Genomic DNA, 22,039 nt, shown 5'->3' with positions numbered 1-22,039 from the left:
TGTTCCAGGTGCTTCCCGGCAATCTCCCACCAACACGCCCCCATGTGGCAGAAGTCCCGGCCGTATCACCGGAAGCACTCCGGGTGTCCCTGCTCCTTTTCCCCCCAGCAATTCCTGGTGTGGTGGAAGTGCTGAGGTCCAGGACTCTAAAGGCATGGGGATGCCCCCTGGCTGTGACCATGGGCCCCTACAAGGGTTGAGCTTCAAAGCTCTGTACCCATGGTCCCCATAGCAACCAGGGTGGCTGTCACCACGTGGTCTGAGATGAGCGCACGCCCTCTTCTGGTCCTCCAAGACGTCCCGGCCGGGTCGTCACCCCAGGCATCCCTGACACATGCATGGAACAAGTTGTACCAAAATTAAATTTTAACTGAAAGGGTCACTAAAAATTATTCTTAAAATAAGACATGCAATGTTTATTTTCAGCAACACTTTTATTGAAACAAATTACAAATCTTAGTTTGCAGTACAACAGTAATGTCTTTGGATAAAGTTGTTTGTTTCTGCTAACCACCCAAAGTGGTAGACAAGAATTTATCATTGTTTATCTAAATAACAAGACCCAAAATAAAGTAAAAAAAAAAAAAAAACAATAATTGTAACTAGATTTGTATTCTGAAAACATTGAAGTTACCATATTATTTTTGAACAGCAAAAATTTTCTTCAGATTTCAGCTCATTGTTCCAATCTATTGCAAATGTATGAAAAATATTGAAGACTTTGGTAAAAGTCTGCATAGCACTATACAAATGTTAAAATGTAGGCCTAGTCAACAACAGCTGTGTTACTCTTCCCATGTATCTCCATACTTGTTTTTCTTCTCTGTAAAAAAAAAAAAGACAAAAATACATATATTTAGCAATCATTATCTGTTGTATCTCCATTGTTGATAATTCATTTAAAAAAAATCTAAAAATACAGTAACCATTAAATCTACCTCATGTGCATACCTGAAGGCAGTTCCCTAGACATAATATTGTGCAATTAATATTCGTTCTAAAATAACTTTAGCCCTAAAATACCTTTAATATTTTTAGCTCTACAGTACTTATGGTACAGGCATTTTTTTAACGATGTACAGCATAGGGCACAATACCTATCTGTCCACTGGTGTTTGTTTAAAGGGAAGAGTAACACTTGTACTTGAATATGATTCCACACTAAATCGGCCAATAAAAATAACCACATGTTTAGCTATTTATTGACTAAATTATGTGATTTGAATAGTTATGGAATTAGAAAGATTACTAATACATCTTCAATAATAAATGTTAGGAGGCACAGTGGGTAGCGCTGCTGCCTCACAGTTAAGAGACCCGGGTTCGCTTCGTGGGTCCTCCCTGCATGGAGTTTGCATGTTCTCCCTGTGTCTGCGTGGGTTTCCTCCCGCAGTCCAAAGACATGCAGGTTAGGTGCATTGGCGATTCTAAATTGTCCCTAGTGTGTGCGCGCCCTGCCTGGGGTTTGTTTCCTGCCTTGCGCCCTGTGTTGGCTGGGATTGGCTCCAAGCAGACCCCCGTGAACCTGTAGTTAGGATATAGTGGGTTGGATAATAGATGGATAATAAATGTTAATCCTGTGCTGTTCGACTGGAAAACCTAATGCATTTTCTGAAAAGTTGATTTTTGATTTAAGCACTACTTAGAACATCAGAACAATTTAGAAAAGAATAGGCCATTCAGACCAACAAAGCTCACCAATCATATCCACTTAATTCCTCCAAAATAACATCAAATCTAGCTTTGAAAGTTCCTAAAGTTCTGCTGTCCAACACACTACTTGGTTACTTATTCCATGTGTCTATACTATATGTGAAGAAGATTTCCTAATGTTTGTGTTGAAACTTAACCTTACAAGCTTCATCCCCATGATAATTTTAAAGTAAATCCATAGTATTCATCCATTTAATGATTTTTAACATTTTCATCATCTCCCCTCCTCAGCTACTTTTGCTTAAACTGAATAGACTCGGCTTTTTAAAATCATAACTCATATTGTGCAGTCCTGGAATCAGCCTATTCACTCTGTCTGGACATTTTGTATGTCTTTTTTTGTAGACCAGAAACAAAAACTGTACAAGATGAAGTCTAATCTGTGCGTTATAAAGTTTGAGCATAACCTTTGTCTTGTATCCTTCATTTTGTCCTATATAACCAGACACTCTGTTAGCCTACTTAGTGACTTCTGAACAATGTTTGGAAGTTGATAGTGACAAGTCCACTATGGATCCTAGGTCCTTCTCATAACTGTACTTTTCAAGTTTCAGAACTCCCATTTAAATCTAACATTTTGAGTCCATATGTGTAATACTTTACATTTACTTAGATAAAATTTCAACTGCCATAAATCTGCCCAAGCTAGTATGTTGTCCAAATTTCTCTGTAATAATTCAACAAATTCGAGATTATCTGTCAATTCCACCTAGCTTGGAATCACCTGCAAAGCATTAGCCAGCTTGTAATTTATATCCCTTTCCTGTCCAAATCGAAAGACGTGTACAAATTTGTTGATAAAATTCCACAACAAAAGAAGAACCCACAGCTATCTCTCAAATAACTTTAAACAAGCGAAAGTGATTGGCATCCATCATTGTTTATTCCATATTTAATAAAAATCAGACTTTGCTTTAGATTCAACAGAATATTTCAAATAACAGAAATGAAAATGACATGGACAAAAATGATGGGACCCTTAACTTAATATTTTGTTGCACAATCTTTAAAGGCAATCACTGTAAAGAAGCAATTCCTGTAGCTCCCAATGAGACTTCTGCACCTGTCAACAGGTAGCTTACCTAACACTTACTGAGCAAACTAATCCAGATGTGCCAGGTTTAATAAAATCAAACAAACTGGAGTTTGTCTTAAGTTGTAGGTGTTAGTGTGCATGACAGCTGACAACTAACAAGTGCTCACCCAGAAATACAATGCATACAATACGGCCACATTAAATGGAAAAAAATGTTTTGGACCACACAAAGAGAAGAGAGGCTTATCTGTCCAATGTCATGCGTATTGTATTATGAAAAAAATAAAAAATAAAAAAGGTAAAAGAAAAAGCCAAGATTGCAGGTGAACGCAGCATACTTGGAAAGCATTTGTACAGGCACCAGTCCTGTCAGGTAGCAAGTAACTTGGCTATCAAAATGTGGGGAGCTTACAAATTTGAAACTGTGCTGAAAAGTCATGAGGCATTTCTGTGATTGCTAATAGTCTGATCTGACATCCTCAAGACAACTAGATGCAGTAACTGCAGTCATTAAGTTTGGCATGCTCTTCGAACAGAATTTGTGTAGTGTACCATAAGCTTAGGTTACTTGATTGGAAAGACACTGCAATCTCTTCTGCATTAATAATAATACTCAAACATCAGTTGTCTCTATTTTTAGGCAACCTTCAAAATCAATACTGTACAATACAAATAGCCTATTTCTGTGACTCATATCAATAATGTGCCCTGAAAAAGACATTTAATACAAAACTGATGTAAAATAACCAGTTCTATGACCATCTTACAATGTAGAATGTGCATAGGAGTTTTTCCTTATTTACAAAAAGTTTCTCCTGTGTCTCCCTGTTACTTGGTTTGTCATAAACTCAGTGATTGTATCATCTTGTATGTGACTTGAGCTATGAAATCCAGACATATACAACTGAAATGAAAAAAATAAAGTTAGTTGAGCAAGGATACTGGTACTGGAAATGTTTATTTTAAATTACCATTACAAAATTAGTTATATTACTCAAAGCTATTTGGCATAGTAACTCTTCAAATTCTCCTCACATTGCCATGTAGTGCAGGCAAAATGTTAGCAACAAAATATTTATTAAAATTTTGTATATGAACAGTTGGAATCAGAACTACATGAGAATGAATGTAGGGAGTTTTGTTCTTAAAAAAGTAAAACTTCCATTTCTAACTAAAATCGATTACTTTTTTGTGCAGCTAGCTAACAAACAAACAAGACAACAAATAATGCATGTTCAGGTCAATCAAGTGGACACCTTCTTAAATAGAAATTGTGGATATAAAAAGTCTACACACCCCTGCCAAAATGGCAGATTTTAAGATAAAAAATGAAACCAAGATAAATCCTTTCAAAACTTTATACCTTTATTGCAAAATTGTAATCTATACAAAGAAGGTGAAACAAATAATGAAACTGTTTATTGAAAAAGAAAATACAAAAACCGGGTGCATTAGTGTACACACCCACTAAACTATACTTAGTTGAAGCACCTTTTGATTTTATTACAGTATTTGTTTTTTTGGGTAACAGTCTATCAGTTTGACACTTCTAGACTTGGCAATTTTCGCCAACTCCTCCTTGCAAAAAATTCCAGATCTGTCAAATTAGAAGGGCATCTCCTCTGCACAGCTCTCTTTGGGTCATCCCACAGATTTTCAATTGGATTAAAATCAGGGCTCTAGCTGGGTTATTCCAAAACACTGATCCTCCTTTGATAAAGCCATTATTGATTTTGATGTATGCTTTGTGTCACTGTAATGCTGAAAGGTGAAGTTGCTCTTCATCTTCAGCTTCCTAGCAGATGCTTGAAGTTTTTCTGCCAAACTAGACTGATACTTGGGGCTATTCATAATTCAATACAGCCTGTCTAAGGCCCCAGTTCCAGCTGAAGAAAAACAGCCCCAAAGTATGATGCTGACTCCACCATGCTTCACTGTAGGTATGGTGTTCTTTTAATGAGGTGCTGTGTTATTTTTGCGCCAAGCTTACCTTTTGGATTTAGGCAAGATAGTTCAACCTTGGTCCCATCAGACCATAATATATTTTTCCACATGGGTTTTGGAGACAGGGTATACCTTTTTGAAAAATTTAAGATGGAGTTGGATTTTTTTTTGTGGTCACACATAGGGAACCACCAACCAAATTCCTTGAAATTGTGTAGCTCCTTTAATGCTGCGGTAGGCTTCCTGGTGGCCTCCCTGGATCAGTTTTCTCCTTGTCTTCTCATCAATCTTGGAGGGATGTTCTGATCTTGGTAAAGTCAGTGTTGAACCAGATTATCTCCAGTTGTTGATGGATGTCTTCACCATGCTTCATGGGAAGTTTAATGCTTTGGATACTTTTTGTACTCCTGTCCTGATTGATACCTTTCAATGAGGACATCCCTTACATGTTTTAAAAGCTCTTTGCAGACCACAGCTTTTGGAACATGTTGGAACCAACAGGACATCAGAATATTTCTATAGGAATAGCCAAACTTTATCTGAATTCAATCAGAGTCACTTTAATTGATATCAGGCATATTTTAACTTCAACTCGAGGTGAGATTTATTGTGATTGGTCGATTCTGAACACAGCCGCACCCTTGATTATTAAAGGGTGTGTACATTAATGCAACCAAGTTTTTGTATGTTTTTTTTTTCTTTTTCATTAAACAGTTTCTGATTTGTTTTCACTTTCTTTGTATAGATTGCAATTTTGCAATAAAGGTGGAATAAGTTTTGATAGAATTTATCATGGTTTCATTTTTTACTACACAAAATCTGCAGTTTTGGCAAGGGTGTGTAGACTTTATATCCACTGATGGGCTGTAAGTAGAAGCTGAGGAACTTCACATGAAACAATGGTACTGTACAGCTGCTGAACAATGAAGGTTAAATTAGTAACATTTACAGAGAGGTTGGCAATTACGATTAACACATTAGCAAAATTAAGATTTACTAGTTTTGGTGGATATTCTCACTTTTCTTGTAAGACAGACTACTGACAGTCAAGCATGAAGCACTGTTCATCTTGCAATGTGTTTACAAAACAGCTACCTTCTAATTCTGCCTGTGAATAGCTTTATGCACACTACTGCAATACTGTTTTACAAACACAGCAGTGACCACTAAATGATTTATAATATGTTTGAAATTTTGTTTTTCAGGCTTTTGGGGATCCACAGTGTTAAATTAGAGTGCCTCAGCCTTTAGGAACCTCCATATATTTCTGAACTCGGTTGCTAGACTAAAGCCACTGTCTATTAGAGGTAGTGGAAATGCTATACTTCCCATGTGATTTTAACTGGAATGACCCAACTTGTATGCAGTGAGAACATTCTTTAAAAGAGGTGTAAAAAAAAAAAAAAACTACAAAGTTTTTTATATACATATACACACATTTTATATATATATATATTCTCACTCAAGGCATCAAAACTATGAATGAACACATGTGGAGCTATGCACTTAACAAAAAAAGGTGAAATAACTGAAAACATGTTTTATATTCTAGTTTCTTCAAAATAGCCACCCTTTGCTCTGATTACTGCTTTGCACACTCTTGGCCTACTCTCGATGAGCTTCAACAGGTAATCACCTGAAATATCACCTATGTCCATAAAAATGGTTTTATGTCAGAAGTATGTAAATACTGTAAGGCTTTAAAGTTTAAGTCAAAGAATTTGAAAAACGTGGTTTACATCACCCGCATTTACTGGTTACTTTGCAAAAAAAAAAAACTACTGAAGATGTAGATTGTTTTGTATGTGCTGAAATTCCAAAAAGAGAAACCTATCCTGAATTATGGTACAAAGTCAATAAACACAAGTCTCACCGACCTCATTTAAAAGATTCAGCATGTTGGGACTGAAAGATTCAAAATATTGTTTTTAATGAAGTTTGTAAATAAAAGTGAAACTAATGAAATAGCAACAATTCAAAGAAAACCAAAAAAAAATCTTAAAAGTGTGTATCCAGAAAAACAAACACAGGGGTTGGCGAGCAAGCAGGGGACGTATATATACCAACACCAGAGGATGAACTGGAGGCGACTGGTAGCATTCTTTATGTAGAGCGTCACCGTGCCCCTGTTGCTTCTGAAATTACAGAGTTCTACGCATGGAAGTGTGTGTGTCTGCCTGGCCCAGAAGTGAGATGTAGAGTCGGGGTGAAGGCTCCAGCTCCGAGTATATGCAAGTGAGGCCAGTACACCGGCAGAAGGAAACCTCCAAAGAAAGACAGTCGCTTAGCTGCTAATGCACAAATGATGCGAGCACTACGGCAACATGAATCATTCTAGCAGAGAGATGCCCAGAGTAGATCTGATGATTTAAATACTTTCTAGGGCTTACACAGTTAGTATATACCAGGCGACTGCCAGCATTCTTTATTTTTGAGCAGCAACGCACCTCTGTTGCTTTTCAAATTAAATAGAGATGGCGGGTTCTGAGCGTCAACTAGATGATAACATACATACAAGACCACAAGACAAGGACATTAGTGAGTCTTTGTTTCTTAATTTATTTTTAATGTTGTGTTTTTTTAAAAAAAAACAAAAACACGAGGGCGAACTGGAGGTGACTACCAGCATTCTTTATGTTTGAGCACCACCACGCCCCTGTTGCTTTTTAAATTAAATAGAGTTGGCCGGTTCCGTGCGTCAACTGGATGATAATATACATACAACACCACAAGACAAGCACATTAGTGAGTCTTCATCCAACCATCCATTATCCCACCCGCTATATCCTAACTACAGGGTCACAGGGGTCTGCTGGAGCCAATCCGAGCCAACACAGGATACAAGGCAGGAAACAAACCCTGGGCAGGGCACCAGCCCACTGCAGAAAACCCATGCAGACACGAGGAGAATATGCAAACTCCATGCAGGGAGGACCCGGGAAACGAACCCAGGTTTATTGTTTGTTAATTTATTTTTAAAGTTGTGTTATTTTTTAATTATGTTTTTCTCAAACAATTAAAAAAAAACATTACTTTCCTCCTGGGCAACTATTTCAGCTAATATACATATATATACACATACATATATATATATATACACATATATACACACACATACATATATAAATATACACATATACACACACACACACATATATATATATACATACACACACACAGACACATTATATATTATATATGTATATATACATACATACACACACAGGTGCTGGTCACAAAATTAGAATATTATGACAAAGTTGATTTATTTCAGTAATTCCATTCAAAAAGTGAAACTTGTATATTAGATTCATTCATTACACACAGACTGATGTATTTCAAATGTTTATTTCATTTAATTTTGATGATTATAACTGACAACTAATGAAAGTTCCAAATTCAGTGTCTCGGAAAATTAGAATATTGTGAAAAGGTTCAATATTGAAGACACCTGGTGCCACACTCAAATCAGCTAATTAACTCAAAACACCTGCAAAAGTCTTTAAATGGTCCCTCAGTCTAGTTCTGTAGGCTACACAATCATGGGGAAGACTGCTGACTTGACAGTTGTCCAAAAGACGACCACTGACACCTTGCACAAGGAGGGCAAGACACAAAAGGTCATTGCTAAAGAGGCTGGCTGTTCACAGAGCTCTGTGTCCAAGCACATTAATAGAAAGGTGAAGGGAAGGACAAGATGTGGTAGAAAAAAGTGTACAAGCAATAGGGATAACCGCACCCTTGAGAGGATTGTGAAACAAAACCCATTCAAAAAACTTTGGAGGAGATTCACAGAGTGGACTGCAGCTGGAGTCAGTGCTTCAAGAACCACCACGCACTGACGTATGCAAGACATGGGTTTCAGCTGTCATATTCCTTGTGTCAAGCCACTCTTGAACAAGAGACAGCGTCAGAAGTGTCTCACCTGGGCTAAAGACAAAACTGCTGCCGAGTGGTCAAAAGTTATGTTCTCTGATGAAAGTAAATTTTGCATTTCCTTTGGAAATCAAGGTCCCAGAGTCTGGAAGAAGAGAACAGAGGCACAGAATCCACGTTGCTTGAGGTCCAGTGTAAAGTTTCCACAGTCAGTGATGGTTTGGGGTGCCATGTCATCTGCTGGTGTTGGTCCATTGTGTTTTCTGAGGGCCAAGGTCAATGCAGCCGTCTACCAGGAAGTTTTAGAGCATTTCATGCTTCCTGCTGCTGATGAACTTTATGGGATGCAGATTTCATTTTTCAACAGGACCTGGCACCTGCACACAGTGCCAAATCCACCAGTACCTGGTTTTAGGACCATGGTATCCCTGATCTTGATTGGCCAGCAAACTCACCTGACCTTAACCCCAAAAAAAATCAATGGGGTTTTGTGAAGAGAAAGATGCAATTCGCCAGACCCAACAATTCAGAAGAGCTGAAGGCCACTATCAGAGCAACATGGGCTCTCATAACACCTGAGCAGTGCCACAGACTGATCGACTCCATGCCACTAGTAATCCAGGCCAAAGGTGCCCCAACTAAATATTGAGTGCTGTAAAAGCTCATACTTTTCATGTTCATATATATATATCCTCTTTAATAAAACCCTTGTGTGCGTCCAGTGTCCGTGTGTGTGTGTCTTCTGATGAAGTGCGCATGCGCGGGGCCACACAGCACGTGTTCAGTCTCTTCCTGTGCATTCCCTGTGCAGAGAGAGACAGACACGCACACAGGCGCGCGCAAGTCACACACACACACACACAAGCGCGCACAGTCCGTGTGTGTGTGTCTTCTGCAGAAGTGCACATGCGCGGGGCCACACAGCACGTGTTCAGTCTCTTCCTGTGCATTCCATGTGCAGAGAGAGACAGACACACACACACACACACACAGAGGCGCGCGCGAGTCACACACACACACACACACACACACACACACACGCGACAGACAGACAGACACACAGACACAAAGGTGTGCGCTTAAGAGACACACAAAGGCGCGCAAGAGAGGGACATACACACAGGCACGCACGTGCATTGTTGCAATGTTACTTTTCTTGGTTGTTCATTAAATTACAGATTTTTCAAATGTTCATTTTTTCCCCTGTGCTTAAAACTCATTAAAAAAAAGAGTTTTTAGCGAACGGGTCATAAGGCTATAGCGCAAATTCTTGCAGTGTTAGTTTTCTCTGTTGTTCAAGGTTTTCTTAGTGTTAGTCAATGTTTTTACATTTAGTTTACTATTACGCTGTGCTTTCTATGGTATAGTTAACTATATTTGTGCTTAAAAACTTAAAAAAATATATATTTACATACAGCTCATACGGTCTGGAACGGATTATGGTCGTGAACCGAGGTTCCACTGTATTACTGTCAGACAAAATTACAGGCATTTCACGGAAATACAAACCAGTATTACTGAGAGAGAAAATTAAAGGCACACAATACAGTGACACATATTACAGCCACATACAAGGTCCCTTGCCATTTAATATAGACTGTTCATACAAATGTTTATGCACTACTGTTCTAGCGCCCGTTATTTTAAAGGGCTTAATGTCTAGTATTATATATATATATATATATATATATATATACACACATATATATATATATATATATATATATATATATATATATATATATACATACACACACACATATACCGACTACGTTGCACGTGTTAAAGTTGTCTGTGAAGGGCTCCCTGTTTAAATGTGGCTGCCAGTCGTGAACTAGGCCCTTCGTTGCACAGCATTATGATTTTTTATAAGGGAAACAAAATCACAAAAGAAAACCCTTGGAAATTGATTCGATAGGAACGGCCTACTCGGAATCACTGTCTGAATCGTAATTACGTGGTGGTGTAGGAGAATTTCTGCTTCTGTCCGTTCACAGTCCGTCTCGTTTTCACGACGCTGTCGTTTACACTCACAATCTCTTCTCAACCTTTCTCCAATCTCGCAGGTTGCTTTGTGGCAATCCAAAGAGTAATGCAATATACATGGAGCAATGGTAATAAAAGGGGGACACATAGGTATCCAGGCTCTTTAAAGCATAAATAGGGATCACTTTACTGACATGTGAGCAAGTCATGGAACCACTCTTAGACGCGCAGCACTCGCCGCCTACAACGTAACAATAATAATTTCCAGAACGTGCTGTTACGTTGTCATTCATTTTACCCACTGTCTTTCTTTCATCCATATGTTACGTAGGCACGTACCTTTTATCTTCGGCAATGTCATTCACTAACCAGGCCTCAGGAGCTAACCAGCGTAACACTGTCCACCATCCCTTTCGTTACTCCGGCACATTGTTGACAATCGTGAGTAACAACAACGTACTAAACTGGAAGGTGGTCTAAGCATGCGTGGAATTTGCGGACAAACAAAGATCAAGATCTAAATGAAGATCTCCTTAGTTAATTTAAAGCAAAACAATTTGTTTAGTTTGAATGTCTGTGTTTTAAGGTGTGACTGGAGTACTACAGTCTTCAGTAGTATAAGCCTGGAGGAGATTCTTATTGCAATGCCTACGTTTTAGCGGTCTCTCTACTGCCATCTAGTGCTTCTTCTAATTCATTCGCGACAAACAAAGATCAAGATCCAAATGAAGATTATATATATATATATATATCTATACTAATAAAAGGCAAAGCCCTCACTCACTCACTCACTCACTCACTCACTGACTCATCACTAATTCTCCAACTTCCCGTGTGTGTGGAAGGCTGAAATTTGGCAGGTTCATTCCTTACAGCTTCCTTACAAAAGTTGGGCAGGTTTTATATCGAAATTCTACGCGTAATGGTCATAACTGGAAGCAGTTTTCTCCATTTACTGTAATGGAGATGAGCTTCAACGCCGGGGCGGAGTTTCGTGTGACATCATCACGCCTCCCGTAATCACGCAGTACATAGAAAACCAGGAAGACCTCAAAAAGCGCTCAAGAAAACATGCATTATATAATTGAGAAGGCAGCTAAACAATAAGAAGCGAGCGAGTGACATATACAACCATATTCATGAGTTCTGCTACTGAAACAAAGCACGATGTAAACCTACACTTTAAATTAAGTTCATAGACAGGCTGCCGCTGGCGTTTGTAATTTAGTGCCTGCCCATATAAGGCCGTCCGTCAGCGGCAATCCAATAGCAAACTGCCACGGGTAAATATTCACGGGTGAAGGACTGTGCTTATGGAGAGGAAGATGAGATGGTCAGGGTGGTGTTTGACACAAACTCAGCGAAACTGCGAGAGAAAGTTTTAAGTGCCAGGACTAAGGTAACATTAAATAAAGCTATGGACATAGCACGAGATGGCACCAGCACAGCTGGGAACCTTCGATGCAAGTACACCGAGTGGCTCACGTGAACTGACGCAATGCACAGATAAAACGCAACAGTTCCAAAGAGCTGAACAAAACCGAATTACACAATTGAAAAGGAAGCAAAAAATATGAAGCGTCTGATAAGCATATTCATAAATGCAGCTACTGTGGAAACAAAGCACAAAGACAGTGTAAAAAAAACCCGTGCATGCAGTGTGTCAGGTCTCAGATAAAGAAGAAGACGAGCTGTTTATTGATGCAGTAAGAAACGAATCGATGAATGAAACCTGTCATCTTTACAACGATTGACAAACACGGAATGTAACTTGAACACAACACATCCTACAAATACGAACCTGATTGAAAGAAATAATGATAATCAAATCCTTGATGACAGCAACACTCACAAAACAAATACTGTATATTGACAGTCATGTTACGTTATATTTAAAATGTTCCCTTTTCTTTTCTACCTTTTTAACACACTACTTCTCGCTGCGATACGCTGGTATATATATATATATATATGTATATATATATATCCCGCTCTACATACTCGAATAATGGATACTTTATTCGCCATCAATGATTGTTTTGGTAAAGCCAAAGTAAGAGCGAGGAGAGGATGACTCATTGAGGCATGCAGGCTGTAGTGCGCGTCAACTCTATCTGAATTGCGATCACATTTGAAAAATATATCTTTTCAAGTTCTATTTAGTCCATATGTGTCAAACTCAAGGGTCGGGCCACATCCGCCCGGTGTAATTATATCCGCCCGCGAGATCATTTTATATACTGTATTATTGTTATTAAAGCCCGGTATATGAAGCGCTGGTAACACAATAAACTACAGATCCCATAATGCAGCGCTTCAGCTGCCTTGCCGAACACTTACCGCTTACTAGAGTTATTGCGCACTGAGTTTGCACGGCGCTTTGGTGATTTTGAAGAACAAAAAAAGTCCGTCTACATGCGGCTCGAACCTTGTGCATGTTTGGTAGCACATATCTGTGTGAGAAGCTCTTCTCAGTGATAAAGACTAACAAAATAGCACACAGGAGTCGCCTCACTGATGAGCACCTGCAATCCATCCTGAGAATCTCCACAACACAGAGCCTCACACCAAACAGAAACGAACTTGTGGCCAAAAAAAGATGCCAGGCGTCCAGCTCTAAAATTACATATGAGCAAAGACAACTGAATGATTTGATTTGTTATTGCACGTAAGAGCGGGAGTCAACCGTTTTAACAAACAAACAAATAGCTGTGTGTGTGTATATATGTAGATATGTATGTATATGTATATATATGTTTATATATGTGTGTGTATGTATGTATATATATATATATATATGTATTTGTGTGTATATATGTGTGTGTATGTATGTATATATGTGTGTGTATATATGTAGATATATATGTATATATATATATATATATATGACAACAACACTCATCACTCACAACAGTGACAAAACAATTACATTGACAATCAGGTTACGTTATTTTCAAAATGTTTCCTTTTTTATTCATTGCTTCATTAACACACTACTTCTCCATGGCTGGTATTTTGCTAGTATATATATATATATATATATATATATAAATAAATATACTGCTCAAAAGAATTAAAGGAACACTTTTATTCAGAGTATAGCATAAAGTCAATGAAACTTATGGGATATTAATCTGTCAGTTAAGTAGCAGAGGGGGTTGTTAATCAGTTTCAGCTGCTGTGGTGTTAATGAAATAAACAACAGATGCACTAGAGGGGCAACAATGAGATGACCCCCAAAACAGGAATGGTTTAACAGGTGGAGGCCACTGACATTTTTCCCTCCTCATCTTTTCTGACTGTTTCGTCACTAGTTTTGCATTTGGCTACAGTCAGTGTCACTACTGGTAGCATGAGGCGATACCTGGACCCTACAGAGGTTGCACAGGTAGTCCAACTTCTCCAGGATGGCACATCAATACATGTCATTGCCAGAAGGTTTGCTGTGTCTCCCTGCACAGTCTCAAGGGCATGGAGGAGATTCTAGGAGACAAGCAGTTACTCTAGGAGAGCAGGAGAGGGCCATAGAAGGTCCATAAACCCATCAGCAGGACCAGTATCTGCTCCTTTGGGCAAGGAGGAACAGGATGAGCACTGCCAGAGCCCTACAAAATGACCTCCAGCAGGCCACTGGTGTGAATGTCTCTAACCAAACAACCAGAAAGACTTCATGAGGGTGACCCAAGGGCCCCATGTCCTCTAATGGGCCCTGAACTCACTGCCCAGCAGCATGCAGCTCAATTGGCATTCACCATAGAATACCAGAATTGGCAGATGAACCACTGGTGCCCTGTGCTTTTTACAGATTAGAGCAGGTTCACCCTGAGCACGTGACAGAAGTGAAAGGGTCTGGAGAAGCCATGGAGAGCATTATGCTGCCTGTAACATCATTTAGCATGAGCAGTTTGGTGGTGGGTTAATGATTGTCTGGGGAGGCATATCCATGGAGGGTCACACAGGCTTGACAAAAGCACCTTGGCTGCTATTAGGTATCAGGATGAAATCCTTGGACCCATTGTCAGACCCTGTGCTGGTACAGTGGCTCCTGGTGCACGACAATTCCTGGCCTCATGTGGTGAGAGTATGCAGGCAGTTCCTGGAGGATGAAGGAATTGATACCATTGACTGGCCACCACACTTTCCTGACCTAAATCCAATAGAACACCTCTGGGAAATTATGTTTTGGTCCATCCAATGCCACCAGGTTGCACCTCAGACTGTCCAGGAGCTCAGTGATGCCCTGGTCCAGATCTGGGAGGAGATCCCCCACAACACCAACTGTCATCTCATTAGAAGCATGCACCGATGTTGACAGGCATGTATACAAGAACACAGGGGCCATACAAAGTGCTGCGTACAATTTTGAGTTGCTGCAATTAAATTTTGGCAAAATGGACTAGCCTGCCACATAATTTTTTCACTCTGATTTTTGGGGTGTCTTTGAATTCAGGGCTCTGTAGGTTGATCATTTTCATTTCCATCAAACAATGTGGCATCCTTTCGTTCCTAACACATTACCCAGTCTATATCAGTATAGATATCCAGGAGGATTTCTTTTTCCCATTGAGATCTGATGTGTTTTCAAAGTGTTCCTTTAATTTTTTGAGCAGTTTATATATATATATATATATATATATATATATATATATATATATATATATATACACACACACATACTGTATATATATACATATACACACACATATATACATACATATATATACACACACACACACACATATATATATATACATATATATATATATACACACGTACACACACACATTCAGTGCATACGGAAAGTATTCACAGCGCACCACTTTTTCCACATTTTGTTATGCTACAGCCTTATTCCAAAATGGATTAAATTCATTTTTTTCCTCAGAATTCTACACACAACACCCCATAATGACAACGTGAAAAAGTTCACTTGAGATTTTTGCAAATTTATTAAAAATAAAAAAATTGAGAAATTACACTATAATAAATGCAAACCTAGTTCAGTTCCTCCATCCCCATTGGCTTCAAATCATTTCATGGAGATTGGTGAATTTCCCAAACATTTTCATGATTTTGCTGAACTCACGGTTAAGCAAACTCTACTCATCACTACTTTTGAGAATATAAGAAATTCACACTTTATATGCTGCTAATGTAGCATCACATCATTTAACTGTAACACATGTAATGCACTGAAAATTTGTTTCGATTATTGAGTTTTATTTATTTTTGGATGCTGAATTCAGAAAATACTTATTTTTAGCTGTTAGTGTTTTTTATTATTTATGGTTTTCAGACTGTAATTAAAGACCAATGTTTCATTTTAATGACAATTTGTTTGAAATTAATATGTTTTACTATTAAATTGAAATGTTTAAAGCAAAACAGTTATTTTATTCAATAATAAGTTAAGAATACATTTGGAACTGAACACGTGTCATAGCAGCAGTCAAGGTATACAAAATTCCCATTTCCAGTGTCAAGCATTTACTCTTGGTTAAAATGAATGGCCAACTAGAACAAGAAGCTACAGCTTGGCATCAAAAACATTATCAGCCCTAACTTTGCAGATTCAGATAAAGTGCTGCAACCAGCAATTCATAAGATGATTGGTTTAATAAAGCAGTCGGACACAGTCCTATCAAAAGATAGAGCCGGTTTTATGTATTTCTGCCAAAAGTTTCTGGGTTTGTCCAAGGCTATATTAAAAGGGCATTTTTGTCTGACCTGATATTACAATAATGATTTCTTCTGCAGAATCTGAGAGAATGAGAGATCCAAATTATAAAGAAATTGCGAAAAGAAATATCAGTTGAGTTTAAGGTATTGGGTTGCAACATGAATTTCAAAGTTAACTTTTTGGATTTGTATTCTGAAGTTTAGGGTGGCAAGGTGGTCAATCCCTGCCCCGTCCCAACCCCACCTGGAGACCCTGGTCTGGACTAAGCAGACATGACATTTCAAAATTTTCTCTGAAAATCTTTCAGCAGTTAATGAAGAGAAGGGTGAAAGATTCCATCAGGATATCAAGAAAATTGGAGGTCAGTATAAAAGGCACACCATAAAAAGCACCGAAATGACGGGCCACCATATTAATTATTGGATAAACTTATTAAAGTGACAAAAACTAGAGAAGTTATGTAAGTCAGTGAATATTTATTCCTGTTTTCTTTACATATATATTCAACATATTAGACTGACTAATTTGTTTACGTTAATTTTATTTAGAAGAATATAGTATGCATAAAAAGACTGTGTAGTTTTCAAAATTTATATATTTCTTTTCAATTTTGCACTGAAACATGATGGAACCATTCCAATTTTTTATTGTGCTCATGAATGCAAATAAAAATGACTAGTCAGAATTAAAAACACAATCCACAATATGCCTTGACATCTAATTAGCACTCTACCTTCTTTTTTTGGGAGAACTTTTTCTTGTGGGGGTTTAACCATTGTTTCATTCTTCTGAGTCATTGTCACTTCATAATTTTCTCTATTTTTACTCCTTAACTCCTCATAAGTTATTGGTTTCCGTACTGCTCTTTCTTCTTCTAATAGCACATCTAGAGAAAAAAAAGAGAAAAGATAACTAGGTATTCACTATACTATATAAATACACCATATACTTTTGTTACCAAATGTTTGTTAGTTAATTTAAAATCATGAACTAATACAAATACAACACATTACAGTAAAATACATAATATTTCAATATTAAAACAGCCAAACCCCAGTACATCTACCATTTCACCCCATCCATGTATGAAAAGAGACTGCCAAGACATGGAAGGCACAATGATATCATGGGGAAGCCAGGGAAGAATGACAAAGGAAAGGGAAAAAAGAACACTAACCAAAAACCATCAATACTACTACATGGACACTGGATCACAGCTCCTCTCCATGTTGCTGTGGACAAATCGTAATGTGGACTACGAAATGGAAATACAAGAGCTGAATGCATGATTTAGCTGCGCTACAGATACTTCTAACAATACAAGTTTAAAAAAGTGCCTTGTCAGAAATTAAATGATACCAGACGAAAAGAGACTACACCCAACTTTGCAGCAATTATGTATAAAGAGAATAGCTTCTGTTTGAAAGGTGAAATTTCTCAAAACACCTTGATAGTTGTCCAGCTATTAAATGTACTCTGAACTGAATTGAACTGACAGCAGGAAAGTCCAGTAGAAGGAAATGGTTAGGAATAAATGGATATTATTGTAAATAAGAGATGTGACATATTTTGAGACATTATACCCTGTCACACATGTGCGAGTAGGGGGACGTTGTGTGGACCAAGTAAAGGTAATTCCACGGCAGGCCAGGGTAGGGCGTGGTGCACTAAACCTTCTCCTATTACCTCTACAGACCAGCCGTGGGAAAACCTAAATGAATTAAAAGTGTCACTTTCAGTTCCGGTACCCAGAAGAAAGTCACTTCCGGTTCTGGTGCCCAGAACAACGTCACTTCCAGTTTCGGCGCCCAGGCTGATGTCAGAAAAATGTCACTTCCGGTCACCCAACACCATTTCCGGTGACCCTACATCACTTCCTGTCTGACCACTTAAAGCCGCCATCTTTTCCAACCTTCATCAGTTCTGTCTTGGACTCTGTACAATCAACAACTCTGTTGAAATTCAAATAAACTTTTGCAGCTAGGAATATTATACGGGTGGCTGCCCCAAACCTTTTTTACGTGTGTCAGGTATGTTCCTTTTACAACCCACAACTGTAAGACATTTCCAGAAAATGTGTAGAAAGATATCAAAGTATTTTAAAATTTAACTATAATAATATAACTAATATTATAAAATATAACTAAGTAAACTAAAATCATAAGTATCAAATATTTTTAATAGTTACTAAGGAGACATGAGAATTAATTATTTATTAAATTAAGAATAACCTCAGAATCTTTGTTAATAGACTTGTTTGATAAATTTACAAACATGTAAAACAAAATATAAAATTACAGTAAAAATATGAAAAGATTTTAAAAACTTAAAAGCAATAATATACCTTCATTCTACTTAAATTTTTGAGAAGACATAAAAGTATAAAATGATTACACAACTTTACAAATGTATCCTAATTCAACTATAAATGCATACTGCATATATCTTATTTCAAGTAAAATTATCAACAATTAATCATGGACAGTAGCAAAACTGTGAATCACACATGTTACATCTTAGCCAAGGTTCACTCCAGTCTGAAGTTCAAATGCTCATTTTGTGTCTTTGTTGTATATTTTTTATTTATTTGTGTTACTTTTAGTTTTGTGTATGACTTGCAGTATCCTTTAAATTTTATGTATTTGTTGCATGTGTTTTGTGGGTGGTGCCACCAAGAGGCATGGCTACCTGTTGATCACTGTAAGGAACTGCCCTCTGCCCTATAAATCCAGAGGGTCTCTCACGGTTCCTGGTGGTTCATTTCAAATATGCTTAGAAGTGTTTGGCAAGTTGTAACTTTTCTGTGCATGTGATTTCTTTTGGACATTTTGAACCAGTGCTGTGTTTTTTTTTTTTTATATGAATACACCTTAGATTCTGTATTAGGAGTTTTTTTTTCTCCTTGAATTGCCTTTTGTTGATGGCAATTTATTTATACTTCTCATGCACTTCAGAACTCATCTTTTGTGTTTTGGGGGTCTCTCTTTTTTTTTTTTACTTTAAGCAATAGCTTTTTCTAGCCACTCTTCCATATGCTCTGTGGAGTGTACAGCTTAAAGGGGTCCTACAAACAGACATTGTCATCTCAACTGTGTATTTTTGCAGCTCCTTCAGTGTTACCCTTGGGGTCTTTGTTGCTTGGTCTCTGTTCAGATTTGCCGTGGTTCCATATTCTTTCTATTTTGTTTTAATGACTTTAATGGTTATCTTTGAGATATTCAAAGTTTGGAATATTTTTTTTTATAACCCAACCCTGATCTAGATTTCTCAAGAACTTTGTCTCTGACCTGTTTGGTGTGCTCCTTTATCTTAAATTTCCTTACTTAGAGGTGGTGTAGTGCCAGGGGCCTTTTAGAACAGGTCTATTTCATGTGACACTGTAGGACCCTAATCAACTAATTATGTGACTTCTGAAGTTAGGTGCTTCATAGCAAAGGGAATGAATACATATGCACTCACAACGTTTCACTGTTTATATATATATATATATATATATATATATATATATATACTAGCAAAACACCCGCGCTTCGCAGCGGTGAAGTACTGCCTTAAAATTTTTATTAAGAAGAAAATTAACCTTTTTAAACTGAGGGAAAATATACCAATAATTATTTGTTAAGGATCTCTTTGTATACCACATTGTGAGTTCGGCCCTCCGGTTGCAACGTACAGTTGGCCATGTGAACAGTAATCTTGGTTCAAATCTCACAGCTTGGATTGCTGCTGTCATAATTGGTTTGAGTTTCATGATTTGTTTCAATTACGACAGTATTTGTAGGACTTGTGTTGAAGAGACATTCAGCATCTATCAAGCGTTGTAAGTATACAACCGGTTTCATCGATAACTTTACATCCAGCTTTTGAGAGTTTAAACATTCATAAACATCAAAGTGTCCACTACTGAAATCGTCACCTGTCAATCAAAGATGTTTAAGAGGCATTGGCGGTTGTCAAAAGCTGTAAAATATTTGGCCATTTCGGTACATTTGAAAGCAACAACTGAACAATTCACCGGCAGCCATCAACTTACATGCAGATGCATAGGTGAAGGGCTTAAGCATTTCACTCTTCTAGTGCTCCTGTGTAGAATAATTATCTCCTGTACTGTCATCAGTCCACACCTTGAACCTGTACCAGTCATTCAATACATAAAACACAATGTTCCTCCGGATATCAAGAGTGAGCCTGATATGGCCATGCAATATGTAACAAAGAGAATGGAAAAGGCAGGTGCCATTACCGGGCTTGGAAACCACTCGGTAAGTGACAGTTCTTTGGGATGATAAAGGAAATGGGTACCTGAACAATGTAAAGTAAGTGTAAAATACCTACACAATAACTATAATCGTAATAAACGAACAATAAAACAGCGGAGAAGCCGTGGATTAAATAAAAAGGCTGCAGTTATCAGCAGGGAGACATGAATTCCGTGGCGAAGCAAGGAAGGGAATGTAGAGGCCGGAGCGACGGACGGCCTTATATAGGCAGGCAGCCAAAAACGTGGGAGGCGTTGGGATGGGGGACCCAACGCCACCTCACAAGGTGACCGAGCTGCAGGCTATGGACGTATATATGTACGTAAGTAGGATTCAGATAGCAATGGGAACCCGCGTACCAAATTTCTTGAAGATGGGCCCTTAAGTAACAAAGACTGTTGAAAAGTTCAATATGGCGGCTGACAGTGGCATCATACCACCGAAATAAGTAACAAATTTCAGACTTCTACCTACACGGGAAGTTGGAAAGTTCAATATGGCGGCTGACAGTGGCGTCATACCACCGAAATAAGTATGTACGTTGGTTTCGGTTAGCACAGGTAAGCCGCCTACCAAATTTTGTGAAGCTGGTGTCATGAATAAGAAACTTCAACACGGCGGACGTTGCTGACCGTTACGCGTAGAATTTCAAAATGAAACCTGCTTAACTTTTGTAAGTAAGCTGTAAGGAATGAGCCTGCCAAATTTCAGCCTTCTACCTACACGGGAAGTTGGAGAATTAGTGACATTGGAAACTTCACTATGGCGACCGACGGTGGCATCATACCACTGAAATAAGTATGTACATCGGTTTTGGTTAGCGCAGGGGAGCCACCTACCAAATTTCGTGAAGATGGGGCCATGAATAAGAAAGTTCGACATGTTGGACGTTGTTGACCGTTACGTGTGGAATTTCGAAATGAAACCTGCTTAACTTCTGTAAGTAAGCTGTAAGGAATGAGCCTGCCAAATTTCAGCCTTCAACCTACACGGGAAGTTGGAGAATTAGTGATGAGTGAGTCAGTCAGTCAGGGCTTTGCCTTTTATTAGTGTGTGTGTGTGTGTGTGTGTGTGTCTGTGTGTGTGTGTGTGTGTGTGTGTATATATATATATATATATATATATATATATATATATATATATATATATATATATATATATATATATATATATATATATATAAACACAAGGAATTTTAATTTCATTCAATTCAACAATTTGGTACATTACATAAAATCCAAATGAATGCTCATTTTAATTCCAGATTGTAATGCGACAAAACAGCACAAACACTGAGGGAGGTAAACACTTTCATAGGTATGCAGTGCCTCTGTGAAAGTATTATTAGAAACCAATTTGAGTTATGTTTGCTTTACAGAAAAATATTAATATGCTTGAAGTACTGTAAAAACAAATAAAATTTCAATTACAGTGTAGTTAATTTCGATTGAAAAATTTAATTGTACAGTTAATTGTGATTACATTTTTAATCAAACAGTGACCCAGAAAGAGAGAGAGAGAGAGAGAGAGAGGAAGAAGGAGAGA

The 22,039-nt window shown here is 37.9% G+C and overlaps 1 protein-coding gene across 1 annotated transcript in view; it reads right to left on the bottom strand.

The window, feature by feature from the left end:
• Positions 1-415: 415 nt before the first annotated feature.
• Positions 416-22,039, bottom strand: part of LOC120527591 (OCIA domain-containing protein 1-like) — a 93,317-nt gene continuing 71,693 nt past the window's right edge. Inside the window, exons 7-8 of the mRNA XM_039751184.1 lie at positions 16,969-17,121; positions 416-823 (exon numbers count right to left, since the gene is read on the bottom strand). Of these exons, the coding sequence (XP_039607118.1) occupies positions 786-823; positions 16,969-17,121 (191 nt within the window). The 3' untranslated portion in view covers positions 416-785. The remainder of the gene's footprint in view (positions 824-16,968; positions 17,122-22,039) is intronic.

The sequence above is a fragment of the Polypterus senegalus genome, chromosome 4, assembly GCF_016835505.1.
Source record: "Polypterus senegalus isolate Bchr_013 chromosome 4, ASM1683550v1, whole genome shotgun sequence".
Taxonomy (NCBI): Eukaryota; Metazoa; Chordata; class Cladistia; order Polypteriformes; family Polypteridae; genus Polypterus; species Polypterus senegalus.
Note: the sequence above shows the minus strand (reverse complement) of the source record. Positions and strands in the feature narration are given on the sequence as shown.